The 15,652-nt window shown below is 34.5% G+C and overlaps 1 protein-coding gene across 10 annotated transcripts in view; it reads left to right on the forward strand.

Annotated features, from left to right (window-relative positions):
• Positions 1-15,652, forward strand: part of Nox4 (NADPH oxidase 4) — a 178,832-nt gene that overhangs the window by 139,522 nt on the left and 23,658 nt on the right. For 9 of the 10 annotated variants that reach the window (XM_031387254.1, XM_031387255.1, XM_031387253.1 and 6 more), the window contains 3 exons: positions 4,005-4,086; positions 13,020-13,139; positions 15,208-15,316. In XM_031387254.1, coding sequence (XP_031243114.1) covers positions 4,005-4,086; positions 13,020-13,139; positions 15,208-15,316 — 311 coding nt within the window. Of the gene's footprint in view, positions 1-4,004; positions 4,087-13,019; positions 13,140-15,173; positions 15,317-15,652 lie in introns of those variants that run through there. The other variant, XM_031387263.1, reaches the window with a different exon arrangement.

The raw sequence follows: 15,652 nt of genomic DNA on the forward strand, positions 1-15,652 counted from the left end.
TCTCTGTATAGCCCTGGCTGTCCTGGAACTCACTCTGTAGACCAGGCTGGCTTCAAACTCAGAAATCTCCCTGCCTCTGCCTCCCAAGTGCTGGGATTAAAGGTGTGCGCCACCACTGCCGGTCTTCGCAGGCTGTTTAAACAGTGCTTTCCTCTGAATCCTTTTACAGCAAGCTGCCAGCTTCTTGGAAAGTATCACTAAGATTTCACACTCCAGCCATGCATCCTCCCACAAACCCTCTTTCTCGCATGGTCCTTTCTCAAAATGACCCCTGAAGCACACAGCAATATTTCAGCAATCCTACATATATCTCAATGCAGCCAAACTGAACACAAAGAGCACAGGTCACATATCTATACTCAAATAGTACTTTCTGTTTTATAAAATGGGTGTAAGATCTTGTAAGTATCATGGTAGAATCAGTTTTACTATTTCATTTTATATTGTCACGAGCTAGTTTCTGTTTCCTTGGCAACACACCTTCTAAAAGTAACTGCCATATCCTCCGTTTATTTTTCACTTTTTAAAAATTGTGTTTTCTTATTCATCTTTAAGATGGGATCTCACTGTGTAACCATGGCTCTCTCTTATTTGCGATTTTCTTGCCTCAAGCTCTAAAGTGTCATAATAGAAGTATGCCCCATCATGCCTGCTTATTCCAGTTAGCTTTACGACTAAGGTTAAGTGTGTCATGGGGAACTTCAGTGTCCTCTAATGATTTGACTTTGGTGCTTTTTGATAAGGACAACTGGCAAATTAGGTGTAATATAAATATTGAAAGAAAGAAGAGAAAACTTTATGTATTAATAAAAATATAAGAAATGTATCCTTTCTGTGGTAATGCTGTCACCCTTGAGAGATGTTTTATATGACTGTCTTTCCAGGATTATGAGCATAGAATATTCAAAATAAGTGCAACATTCATTAATGTATTGGAAATAATGGTGAGGCAGACATGAAGTAAAAAAGGCCACCTCCTGAAACAAAGTAATTCGAAGTTCCCTAAATTTATCTGACAGGGTCCCTCCAGCAAACAAGTTTCTCCCCAGGATGTTAAAGAAGAAACCAATTAAGTTCTATGATCAAGAGGCACTTAGGTTATAAAGGAATAGCATTCATTAGTGTCATTTTTTTCATAAGTTGTCTTTTCTTCTTTGTAGTGATAGAAGATTTCATTCTCACAACATGAATAGATTCTCATATTCTTTGTTGTTTTGATGACATAAATGCCTGCTCTGGGTAATATAATAATTGTCAGCAATTGGAAGATTGATCATCCTCCCCACCAAAGGTGACATGAAACTGGGTCATAGCAAATGAACCCAAAAGAAAATCATTCTAAATCGTGAAAAAAGTATTTCTCATTTTTGTTCTTGAATAACTATCCATTTCATATAATATATTAATGTCTATGTTGCACACATTAATATAATTATGTATAGAATGTCCTCTAGGCTTGTGTTGTTGAATGAGTTTGAGAGAAATAAAAAGAAGGTAAAGTCTATAATAGCTTGTGTCAATTAAGGAATCCCCTACTGGTGCAAAATCACAGCCAGACATCTCTACCTCATTAGTCAGCTCATCACAGCATCATTGCAGCAAGCCCCTTGGTTCTTGTCAGTGGCTTTAACATCTTCCTTTAAGATGCCCTGTGAAAGGTCTGAGTACCCGTGTTGCAAAGCTGCTGTTTTCTACAGAAATTATGTGACATCTGAAAAACCATATTCAGTTTGGCCTTTTGCAGCACTAGGAGTAGCGTTTTACTCTTCTTTCTTAGCAAATGAAAAATCAAATTATGTTTACTCCAGAATCCTAGGAAGAATGGGTTGGCAGCTGAAATAATTGATGGCAGGAATCTGAGAGGCTGAAACCCACACATAACTGATCTTTATTTTCATAAATAACAAACAAATATAATCAATGATTAAACTATAGTAGGAAAAGCCTAGCTGGTCATGTTTAGGGACTTATTCATATAATAATAAGAACATTTTAATAAGACAAAATTGCAAAGTACTACATATTTTTTGTGTATAGTTTTCTTAACAGTCATGTTTGACAGCTGAAGAAGTTTTTAAAATGTTCACTTACTACCCTTCACGTTTACTATGGTTACATATATTTATACTATTATTTTTCTATAGTGTACTGAGAGAATTTTCACCCTAGCTTTGTAATGAAAAAAAATTGGAGCATATATAAAAAGAGGCAAACCCATCACTAGGAAATAATTTATGAAAGCAGAATAATATGCCTTAATAATTCACATTGCTGCCTGCTTTTAAGCAAGTCTGGAAACCATTCTCCAAATTTGAATTTATACTTTTAGCTCCTAAGGATATCTGCTAAATATTTTGGACAAAACTTTCTTTTCCATGATACTTAAAGTTTTTGATTTCTTTTGGGCTTAAGTTTTATTTTCAGGGTCTATTTTGGAAAAGGACTAAATGGCTAAAATAATTGGATTGGGTAAACATTGTCAACTTATGTAAACTTAAAGGTAAGATCATGTATCATCAAAAATAGAGACCATTAATTTGAAAGGAAGCAAAAGGGTGTGGGTAGGAGGTTTTGGGGGAAGCCTCCCATGTAGGGGAAATAAAAGTCTAGATGGTGTCATTATAATCATAAATAAGAGAAAGAAATTTTGAAAGAAGAAAACATGCAAATTTCAAAAATAGTTCATATTCATTTTGATGGATCAAATTATTCATTTATTGGACTTTGTAGATTAAAAATAACAATGCAACAGATGTTGATATTAGTTAATTTTTTAAAAATGGGGATTCAAATTAAAGAGAAAATACAAATGAAGAAAATTTATGCCACAGCTTTGGAACTCCACATATCAGAATAAAACAAGAAAACTTCAAAGCATTCTTAGATGCTACTTCATTATCCCCAGCTATGTTCTAAAGACTGAGTGGCAAAAAAGAAAATAGGATGGAAACCAGTGAAATGATTCTGATTTGGTACATGAAAGTAAACTATATGCCTTGAACTCAGTAATACTTTGTGGTCATTCTGCTTAGGTCTGGGATTCTTCATTTGATTCCTCTAAACTCATTTATTTAGTCACCACAGTATTACAATTAGAACATTTAAAACATGAACAAGTATTCATTCATCATAATACAGTTAGTGCATATGAAGTATTAACAATTTCTCACAATCGTGTTGTTGCTTCTTTTATTAAATCGTTCTACCAATTCATGGAAGTTACAATGAAGTATAATTGACAGTATCATTCCTGTTCTCATTGCTGTTATTGGATTTATATATACTATGCTGAACCAATGCATGCCTTCATTGCTTTCTATCTCAATGAAATGATATTTTGAGAATTTCCACCCTCAAGCGTACATGGATGTATATCCATTCCTAGTTATGTTTGAAAGCATTCAGTTTCACTTTAATTTGTAAGTATTCTATCACATGGATAAAGCACAGGTTGCCCATGCTCATGTTTGTGAGAAATGTAGATATTTCCCTTTATGGCTGTTTTTAAAATGGTGCTATTTGTACTCTCCTACTTGTTTTCGATGTCACATGTCAATGTTGCTACAGGGCATGGAGTGGAAACATTTGGCAACAGTCAATGCAAAGTTCAAATATCAAGAAGAGCTCTAAATCACTTTCCCCTTTCTGATCTGCATCAACAGTGGCGTACAACATGTTTGTTCTTTACATTGATCTTGTGTCACTAATTTCTGACAAATGCCTGCCATGTTACACAAGAGCTATGAATTGTATATTTTTGCGACTCATATTGCCCAAGTTAATAACACTGTACAACTCTTAGTAGTTAATGTCATGTAACTGTTTTCTGATCTCAATGATTATTACAAATCCATATCAAAGACTATTCTTTTTAAAATATTTTCAGGGACTATGCTATTTTGCTCATAAAATATATGCAGACAGTAGGGAAAATAACAAACCATATTTTGACATTACTCTCATTACTTATTTTTTCACAGTTGATATTTAATTTCTTTTGACAGAACGATTCCGAGATTTACTACTACCTCCATCAAGCCAAGACTCTGAGATTCTGCCTTTCATTCAATCTAGAAATTACCCCAAGTAAGTAAGAGGAATTTGCTGGGTATGGAGAAGGGAAGGGTCAGATGCTAGCAAAAAAGAAAACAAACAAACAAACAAACAAAAAACGTTGTTCTTTGGGACTTTTACAAATCCTAAGTAACCTAGCCAAACTAACTAGGATCTCACTTGTAATATATAATAATTAACTCTTTACAAAAGGTCCCGAAGACAGAGAGCTCTGCTTCTAAATACAGTAGCTGTGAATGTGCAGCTGTGTCTCTTTGCAGCAACGAGCCTCTTGTATCATCAATGGGTGACTCTTCATCTCATTTTCTATGTTCTATTTAAATTAAAAATGGAGTATTTACATAGAGATTATCCTCTTAGTTTTCCAGTTTTTGGCTGATCCATTGGTATAAACTTTTTTAGCTAAAAAATATGTTAATTACAGAAAACACAAGATAAAAAGCAAATTATCTGCCATATATTACAAAAATTAATACTTAAAGAGCACAATACCATATCAAGCATAAACTCACTATATTCTAACCAATCTATGCTATGGGATTTGGGATTTGGGATAGACTCTAAATAGGTTTCATGGTTTTCTTTAATCTTTAGCATTCTCCAAAAAAGAGAAATCTAAAAATAATAGAGAATATAAAAATGTAACCTTCAGGTAAAAATACTCATGAAATAGGAAAAAAAATGACTCACTAATGGCAGGTACGTTTATGTGTGTGAGAGACAGACAAAAATACAGAAACAGAAATATTAAGGGAGAGTCCTTCAAAAATCATTTCCTGAGAGATCTGGGGATCATTGTTCTAAAATATAACAAAGTTACTTAATCACATTTTTAAATTTATGAACTCTCATAAGACCCATTGCCAAACCCAGGGACATCCATTCCATCTTCAGAATTCAAGTGCAGCCTTTGCTCTGTGAATGTTCTCAAAGTGTGAATAAATGAGAACAAACTTAAAGGAAAGTACACTTACTGCATGGTATGAGTGTATTTAGAGGTTAGAGGATGAAGCAGCAGAAAACAAACTTCATTTCCCAGTCTCTGCTCAGGTCATCATACTTAAGTCTGAAGAGATGTTGGTTTATGATATATTTGAATGTTTATATTTATAGTGCTATCCTTATAAAAATAGCTCAGATACATAAAATATTTGAGGACGTTTGACATAATTTTGACTAGACATTAAGTTGAACAAAAAAGCCCCCAAATATGAGCCAATAGCTCTGGAAGGTTTTGTATGTGTACATATAATTGAAAAAGTACAGGAAGAACTTAGGTCCATTTTGTTTTCATAAGGATTAAGTTCTATGAGCAGTAGCATCTAGCATCCTCTGCTTATGAAGAATATTATTTATGACAGAAGTCAAAACTGTTATTGGGCTTCACTACCAAAGAACAACTTTAATTGTTTGGACAGAAAAATCTATGTCTCAATGCACTCTCAGTTCCAACTGCTGTCTAAAAATGACTTCAAATGAAAATATTGGGTAATATCTCTCAAGTCCTTAGATAACCTTCTCAGGTTTCATCTCTTTGCTGAATAATCCTCCATTCTCTCCTGTGTATTTGGAATTCTATTTCTAAAATTATCATTCCCTCTTCAGTAAATTTTTTTGTTCAATTATGTGAAATGTATTTTAAGCCAAACTTTTACTATCATCAATAATAATAAAGTAATATTAGTAGCATACAGACTATCTTTATGTGTCAGGGATTATACTCTGAGGTTTTTTTTGTTGTTGTTGTTTATTTGTTTGCTCTTTTGTTTTTTGTGTTTGTTTGTTTGGTTGGTTGGTTTGGTTTGGTTTGAAGTTTTTTACTTTTATGGTGTTTCAGAACTGGGTTTCTCTGTGTTCCTCTAGCTTTCCTAGAACTCACTCTGTAGAGCAGACTAGACTTAAACTGAAAGATCCACCTGCCTCTGCCTCCTGAGCGCTGAGATTAAAGACTTGAGCCATCCCACCTTTAATGCTATATGCTTTAAGTGTTTTAAATACTCGGTGCTTTAAGTGAATACCTCCATATAATCTCTGTCATTTCCATATTATTATTACTATTTATTTATATTTTATATTATTTGTGGCTATTGTGAAGGGTATTGTTTCCATCATTTTTTTCTCTGCCCTTTTATTGTAGGTATAAAGGGAAGCTACTGATTCCTTTGAGTTAATTTTTTTATTAGATATTTTCTTTATTTATATTTCAAATGATATCCCTTTCCTGGTTTCCCCTCCAAAAAATTCCTATTCCCTCCCTCTTCCCCTGCTCACCAACCCATCCTCTCCCCTTTCCTGGTCCTGGCATTCCACACTGGGACATAGAGCCTTTACAGGATCAAGGGCCTCTCCTCCCATGGATGACTGACTAGGCCATTCTCTGCTATGCAGCTGGAGTTGTGAGTCTCACCATATGTACTCTTTGGTTGGTGATTTAGTCCCTGCGAGCTATGGGGATACTGGTTAGTTCATATTGTTCTTCCTCCTGCAAATCCCTTCAGCTCCTTGGGTCCTTTCTCTAGCTCCTTCATTGAGGATCCTAATTTTATATCCAGCCACTTTGTTTAAGTTGTTCATCAGCTGTAGGTGTTCTATGGTAAAATTTTGAAAGTCCCTAATGTACTGTATCATATCCTCTGTGAATAACAATATCTTGACCTCTTCCTTTGCAATTTGTATCCCCTTGATCTTCTTTTGTTTTCTTGTTCTCTAGCTAGAACTTCAAGTACTCTATTGAGTAGAAAGGTAGAATTTTTTTTCCTTGACCTGGAACTCTCTATGTAGACCAGGCTAGCCTTGAACTCACAGAGATCTGCCTGTCAGTTCCTCCAAAGTGCTGAGATTAAAGACCTGAGCCACTACACCCAGCCCTACTTGAACGTGGTGAATGATGGTTTTGATGTGTTCTTGGATTCTGTTTGCATAAATTTTACCAAGTATTTTTTCATTGATATTCAGAAGTGAAATAGACCTGAAGTTCTCTTTCTTTGTAGAATCTTTGTGTGGTTTAGGTATCAGGGTACTTGTAGCCTCATAGAATGAATTAGGTAGTGTTCCTTCTGTTTCTATTTTGTGGAATAGTTTGAGGAATTTTGATATTATCTCTTCTTTGGAAGTCTAATTCTCCACTAAAACCATCTGTCCCTGGACTTCTTTTGTGGTTGGGAGACTGTTATTGACCATCTCTATTTCCTTAGGAGTTATGAGATTATTTAGATAGTTTATCTGATCTTGATTTAATTTTGGTAAGTAGTATTGGTCTACATCCATTTCATGTAGATTTTTTTATTTTTGTGGAATTATAGACTTTGGAAGGAAAACCTAATTTTAAAAAAATTCTTCAGTTTCTGTCGTTGTGTCTCTCTTTTCATTTCTGATATTGCTAATTTGGAACTGTCTCTGCGCCCTTTAGTAAGTTTGGATAAGGGTTTATCTATCTTGTTAATTTTCCGGGAGAACCATCTCTTGGTTTTATTGATTCTTTGTATCTTTCTCTTTGTTTGTAATAGGTTGATTTCAGCCCTGATTTTGACTATTTCCTGCCATCAAATCGTCTTGGCTGTGTTTATTTCCCTTTTGTTCTAGAGCTTTCAAGTGTGATGTTAAGTTGCTAGTGTAGGACCTTTCCAATTTCTTTATAGCCCTTCTGCTATTAATTTGCATTTTAGTATTGCTTTCATGGTGTCCCAAGTTTTTTGATATGTTGTGTTTTCCTTCTCATTGATTTCTAGAAAGTCTTTAATTTCTTTCTTTATTTCTTCTCTGACCAACTAATCATTGAATAGAAAGTTTGTCAGTTTCCATGAGTATGTGAGCTTTCTGTTGTTTCTGTTGTTGCTGAAGACCATCCTTAATCTGTGGTGATCTGATAGAATACATGGAGTTATTTCAGTCTTCTTGTATCTGTTGAAGATTGTTTTGTGTCCAATTAGATGATAAGTTTTGGAGGATGTTCTGTGAGGTGCTGAGAAGAAGGTATATTTTTTGTTTTAGGTTTTGTTTTGTTTTACATTCTATAGATGTTAAATCCATTTGTTTCATAACCTCTGCTAGTTTCACTGATTCTCTATTTTCAGTTTTGATGATCTGTCCATTGGTGAGAATGGGGTGTTGAAGTCCCCCACTATTATTGTTTGGGGTCAATGGGTGATATGAGCTTTACTAAAGATTCTTTGATGAATGTGGGTATCCTTGCATCCAAATCTTGGTAGATTTTTCCTTTAATAAGTTTGAAGTGTCCTTCCCTATATCATTTGGTAAGTTTCTGGTTGAAAATCTATTTTATGAGATATTATAATGGCTACTCCGGCTTGTTTATTGTGTCCATTTGCTTGAAAAAACCTTTTTCTAGCCCTTTACATTGAGGTAGCACTATCTTTGTTGCTGAGGTGTGTATCTTATATGCAGCAGAATTATGGATCCAGTCTTCTTAGCCTGTGTCTTTTTATTAGTGAGTTGAGTCCACTGATATTGAAAGATATTAATAACCAATGATCATTAGCTCCTTTTATTTTGATATTGGAAGTGTTGCCATGTATTTGTGATTTTCCTCTTTTGATTTTGCTGTGGGATGATTAATTTTCTATGTTTTCTTGGTTGTAGTGATCATCCTGTAGTTTTTCTTCTAGTATCCTTGATAGGGCTGGGTTAGTATAAAGATATTGTTTAAACTTGATTTAGGCATGGAATATCTTGGTTTCTCCATCTATGGTGATTGAGGCTTTTGCTGGACATAGTAGTCTGGGCTAGCATCTGTATTCTCTTAGGGACTGCCCCGGATCTTCTGGCTTTTAGAGTCTCTGTTGAGAAGTCAGGTATAATTCTGATAGGTCTTCCTTTAAATGCTACTTGGCCTTTTTCCCTTGCAGCTTTTAATATACTTTCTTTGCTCTGTACATTTAGTGTTTGACTATTATGTGGTGGAAGGATTTTCTTTCCTAGTCAATCTATCATCTTCATGAGATGATTATGGTCACAGTCTTGCTCTTCAGGTGTATTATGATATCCAGGGCTTGCTGTCATAGGGGAACTGGGTTCTGGTGGTGCCATATTGCATTGGTTTCTGTTAATTATACTCTTGAACTTTCCTTTGGCATCTGATTGTCTCTGATATTGTTTATCCTGGTTGTCCTGGGTTGAAACAGGCCACAAGGGCGGCAGGAGAAGCTATATATCCAAGGTTTAGAGCAGGCCTTCTAGGAGACAGGCTTGGTGGGGTCCCAGTGAGGGGTGGAGATGAGGGAGGAGGCCTCCCCTTTGTCCCAGGTTAGAGCAGGCTTCCTAGGAGGTAGGTCATGCTTTGGGTAGGGGTAGGGAGAAAAGCTGATCTGTTGCTACAGGAATAGGTGAAGGCCAGAAGCACCCTATGTAGTTTTAATCTAAATCTTATATGGACCTCCAGAACCTCCCATGAACATTATATGTAAACTAACTACTTTCAGTAATGCAGCTCTAGTGGGGATGTCAGAATTGCCAGGGATACTGTTAGAGTTTCATGCCTTATCCTTTATCCAGGCATGCCAACTTTGAAAAGAGAGTCCAGGCTAGGGTCCTGGTCTGTATGTTTTAATAAACTTTCCAAGAATTTCTGATTCACATGTTAATTTGCAACTAATTAAAGCAAAACTTGTTTTGAAGACCATGTCAACCTCTAATGCTTCCTGATCAGGTTTTATGGCTTTTACTGATGTAATTATTCTCCTGAATAGTCTAACCTGCAATATCATCTTCTCCTGGGTAGTAGTTACTCATAATCATTTTTCTCCCAGATGAAGAAGAAACTATTACCTGATAGATGATCTATAACTATATGCCCTTTATTTCCCTAACCAAAATAAATAATGATTGATAGGAACAGTTAATGCCTTGTAATTAAGGAAAGGAATAATGGAGATAGATTAAAAAAATTAAGGAATTATCTTTTATTTAAATAGAAGGTATGGTCTTTGGAAAATCACTTGATGTTTTGGAGTTTAAGTTCTCATTGCAATAAAATGAAAATTTATTTTCCCTAAATTAAGTAATTCTGTGACTTTAGATCGAAGGTATGTGTAGAATAATCAGTACAGCTTCTAGAACAGAATGAATTTTGATTTCTAAGTTATTTTAGTTTCTCTTTCTATTTCTCATAAAAAATTAGGTCTTGTCAGCTAACCATTCACTAATGATTTTGTGATTATCTTTTCACCTCACCATTGATTGGGTCCTGTGTGTCTGTGTGTGTGTGTGTGTGTGTGTGTGTGTGTGTGTGTGCGTGTGTGTGTGTGGTGTGTAGAGTATAGGGGCCAAAGATTGACAAGTTGATACTAAGTTACATTTAAAGGAGTCAGAGACTCTTCTTTTCTCTTGCTCAGTCTGCTGACATTACATAACAGGGAGTATATACTCGTAAGGTTATAAGGGATTCTGAATATAGTCATAGTAACTAAATAAATAGTAATAATAAAAAATAAAAATAAATAATAAACATTTGAGTTATAGATGACTAAGCTCATTTAAATATTTCATAGTAAATTCAGGTTTCAAGATATTACATGAGACCTCATTTATGTATGTCCTTTACGATTAAATATATCAATTAATAACAATTTAATAAAGGTCTCTCAAATGAAAAGCAGTTGATCCTCAGAGATCCATCAGAGCAAGTCCATACTTTCCCTATCTTGTTTTGGGCTCTGTCCACCTCTCTGTCTATGTTGCACTTTGTCTCAATGGCATAATGTGGATATACTAATATCGTCATTAATAAACTATCTCTAATGGTTGTGTTGCATTCTCCAATTCCTAACAGGTTATTCTCTGCATTATCAGATCTTGTCTCTTTTATACATGAAATAAATGGAGTTTAGAGAGGTCACGTAGCTCATCTGTGATCTCATTCCTAGTAAATGGCTGGAACTCCAAGTTCTAGTGTTCTTGTTCAAAGCTATTACAAAGCCCCAGAGACTGGCTATGTGGGGAAGGAGAAGCATGTGTTTTTTTGGAAGCAGATAATTAGCAAATGGGTATTTTTCATGATTCCTCCTATTTGTTAATGAAATAAAATAAAATTTATTGGTGAAGGTTATGAAGAATGTCTCTTAAATATCATTCCATTCAATTTATTTTTTATCTAACTTATTTGATGTGACTTTCAGATGAAGATCCAAAAATTTATAGGGTAGAACTCAAGTCATTGTTGGTCTTGAAGCTGGCAAATAATTCACACATAGTTCATGATTTTTGACTAATAAAAATATGAGTTACATAGACAGGATAAGAATTATATATATTTAATTATATAAAGGATTTAGTAGTAGAATGTTTTCTATGTTTAAAATATTACATTAGGCATATTATTAACTTTGGTTATTTTTTTCTTTAGGTAAAAGCTTTTTTTCCTTCCTTTACTGGATACAGTATTTCCCAAAAGCAAACTTTGCAAGTTTTCTCTCTAGATAATATATTTGCCTTTCCTAAAATGGCCTAAATTTTGTCAGTGTAAACAGTAAACCTTGGAATAGCAACCTAATGTAGTTCAGTACAGTGAAACCCTAAAGGAATTCGTTTCCTGCATATGAAGCCTCTTCTGTGAGTGCAGTGAATCTGTAGGATGACATCATTCAAGCAACAATGCCGAAATTCAGTCTGTTTCCCATTTCTGAGTCAACACATGTTTTTTAGTTACCAAAGATGTGAAATGGTATTTGCATGTCCAACAGATGGCAAATTTCTTGTATTTGGAATGATCCATATGACCCAACAAAATCACAGATGCCTATAAAATAAAGTCACTTGTGTAAAGGCGAAAAACAAAATAATAAGCCATGAGTAAATACCATGAAGCCCTGCATTCAAAGAAATGCCTATTAATGAATTTATTCTACAGACATCTAACAGATGCCTAATCATTAACTTCACCAGCATATTGTCTTACCTGGCCTTCTATTTAAGTAGCCTCCAAACATAAATTACATGGAGACATGAGATAAAGATGTACTGTTTGAGAAGATATAATGAAAAAAATCATTATAAAACAGCATTGTCTTATATACATAGGGTCTATCAAGATGTCTCAAATGACATAAATGGTATAAGTATGGTCATTCTCCAGTAATCACAGATAACTCTTTTGATCATAAAATGAATGTTTTCAGACATCAGGAATTCAGAAGGAAAGATGAAGTGCAAAGAGCCTCAGCTTCCAAATGAGACGGCTTCTTACATCTGCCAAAATAACCACACAGTCAAAACAGATGAATGGAATCTGGGAAATGTGGTGTTTTGGCTAGACATTTGCTTCCCTCAATAAAATTAATGATCTGTTACTAAGAAAAGGAGGGTGGATATTAAGTGGACAATTCATAATTTCTGTTTGTAGTTAAGGATGGTTGCATAACATATACACACACACACATGCACACATATTTAAATAAGTACACACAGAGCAAGAACAATTTTCTTTGTGATCTCTTCAGTAATGTTTGTACTTACTACTTTAACTAGGGAAAGAGAAGGCACAATACTATATTATTTTCTCCCTCCCCCTCCCTCTCCTCCTCCTTCTCTTCCCTCCAGTAATTTTCAATTTCCATAGTTCATATGAAACTAAATATGTCTGTCAGAGCACTCACTCCTGAAAGATACACTATCCAGTTTCAAATATTGAATCAGCTAGTATTTGCATTTTGTCAATTATCACAATGAAATGTGATCAAGCATTAACATATTGTTATCTCTACAATTTCACAGACTTTTAATTAACTTAGAATGGGAGAAAGTTCATGTTTTATTATCAATAGCTTAAAAAAATTGCTTATTCCTTTGGACTTATGACTAAAAAAAAAAAAAAGAAAACAGTTAGATAAGGCCCAGGACACCAGAATGCTAGAAATTGGATTTAGCATAAATGGAACATGTTATAGAAAAATATTTTTCACCTTTTCAACCTTTGTCTGCCTTCTCTATAGGTTGTACATTGATGGTCCATTTGGAAGCCCATTTGAGGAGTCACTGAACTATGAAGTTAGTCTTTGTGTGGCTGGAGGCATTGGGGTCACTCCGTTTGCATCGATACTAAACACTCTACTGTATGTCACTTTGATCAATCTTATTACTCCAAATAGAGAAATATTCAAACACATCTAGTTTACATACAAAATAATTCTTTATAGAGTTTTCCCACTCAGTGTTCAAGAAATGACATTTCCTAATTGGAGAAAGAAATAATTCAGTAATTTTCAGTGTATGACCTGTAGCTCTGGCATCGTCCTTGCAAAAACAAACCCATTTTTTTTTTCGATCAATAATTACTTGCCCTCAGGCTTCTTTTCTTGATCTCCTCACAGTGGTGTCACTGTTCATTTATTTGATTAACAAGTTTTTAGGGGTGCTCTTGTGCCAATTAATCTTTGAGTTACTAGAAATAAAACAATGAATATAAAAACATAGACTATACCCTTAGAAACTTCACATTCGATTGAGGCAAGTTAAAAGGAAGTAGTAAGAAATTTATAAGATGGATTAAATCTGAAAATATAAAATGTACAAAAAACACAAATCCATGAATCAGAGACTATTTTAGTAGAGGGAGGCAAAACTAAACAGATTATAAGGAAAAGACTTCAAATGTCATCTTCTGGATGACTTATAGCAGTTGCAATCATATTTCCTCTGAGTCTGCAGAAGAATGAGCACATCAGTTTTCATATATAGATGAAGGAGGGTATCTGGTGTTCCTACCCTTCATTGCCAAAGTATATCCTACTGATAGACTCAGGAATAGGGAGAACCATTGCCTTCAGTTTTGTGCTCACTGGTGACCCCACCAGGCTCCAATGATTAGTTCAACCCTGTGAGCAGAAATGGCCCTGGGCCTATTAAATGGGTCACAGAGCATCCAAAATATCGTGAATATGAGAAAGGGACTAATAGGGTGGGCTTATAGTGATGGAAGGAGAGAAGATAGTATTTGGGAGAGAGTAACCAGAATGCGTTATATTTGAAAGAAATTAATAAAATAAAAAGTTCTAAGTAAAAAAATGTGAATAGATTATTAAAGTAAGTGTCTGGAGTGATTGTAAGAATATGTTCAGGGAACACTTTTAGAAGATAATGAACATATCACCACCTCATTCCTTCATTTATTAACAAATTTGCAACAGACTGAAGAAAACAAATGTCAAAGTTGAGATTGCCCAACTGGGAAATAGTCTCAGCATTTCCATTCCAAGAATATAAACTTAAGTTCATTCATCACCATAAAACACAAACAAGATGACAGCAAGATGGTGCTCCCAGACCGCTTCCATCCCCTTCTCAAGTAGACAAAGTCGCATTTAAATGTGTGAGGAGGTATCTAAAAAGAAGAAGAAATAAAACTTTCCTTTGGCTTAGTTGGGAGAATCATAAGTTCAATATAAGCTAGGGACTTGTCTCAAAAATAAAAAAAAAAGGAATGATAGTTTGAATATTTTATTTCATTTTCTAATATTATATTAAGTGTGATTTGGGGCCATGTTGGAGACTCTTACAAAAATAAGCATGTTCTAATCCAGTAATCATTTGTTTCAGACAACATATTACAAGTTATTTTGATACTTAGTATTATTAAAAAAGGAACATTTTCTTAACCTCAAGTCTACCTCATAGTCATAAGTAGGCATCCAGACTTGGAATTGTGAGTGTCTGGAATGTATTCATAGTGTGTGGTTGTGAAATCTTTCTTAAATGATTGTTAAGGAAAGGATAAACAACCAAGTTTCTGGAATGGCATTACCTAAAATTGAGGGCAAGTCTGAATGACCTTTTGATCCCTGCACAATGATACAGTTCACTGAAATAGGGAACTTGTTTTTCTGAGACTCATAAGCCAATGTTCTTATGATCCAAGAATTCAGTTTTTGGTCTGGAAGTTGAAACAGGAGATATGTATAATATTGACAAATATAGCAGTCTATGACATCTTAGTCACCATATTGTGTACCATATCCGTTTGAGAGTGATGGCAAATGTTGGCATGGAAATGTCTGAGTTTGGGAATCTGTTTGTTTATTTTTTAATTAGTTGTCTATGAATGAAAAGCAAATGTACATGAATATGTAGACTTTGTATTGTTTCTCCAGTTCCAGTTACAACTTCATTACATTGATTTTAAAGGGATGACTGGAAACCATACAAGCTAAGAAGACTGTATTTTATCTGGGTGTGCAGAGACATACAATCATTCCAGTGGTTTGCAGACTTGCTCTGTATGTTGCATCACAAGGTAATATTGGAATGGTCATTATTTTCAGTTTTATAATTTCTTCATTAATATTTATTTGTACATTTTAAAAGTAAGAAATGAAAAAAAAAGTAAGAAATGCTCACTATCGAACAAAAGGGTCTCTTAAATTTAAAACCAGAGGTAATATCAAATACAAATGAATGTACATCTTTTCAGATGTGAATGCTTGTTAGTATGTCTTCCTCTGACATGTTTTAACAGACATTTCTAAATTTTAACATAAAGTAACATAGATATATATGCACATGGCTAGAGAAGATGAGGAAAGAAAAAGTGATCATCTCAGACACAAGAGCATATTCTAATCTCTGTAAT

Source organism: Mastomys coucha, unplaced genomic scaffold, assembly GCF_008632895.1.
Source record: "Mastomys coucha isolate ucsf_1 unplaced genomic scaffold, UCSF_Mcou_1 pScaffold21, whole genome shotgun sequence".
Lineage (NCBI taxonomy): Eukaryota > Metazoa > Chordata > Mammalia > Rodentia > Muridae > Mastomys > Mastomys coucha.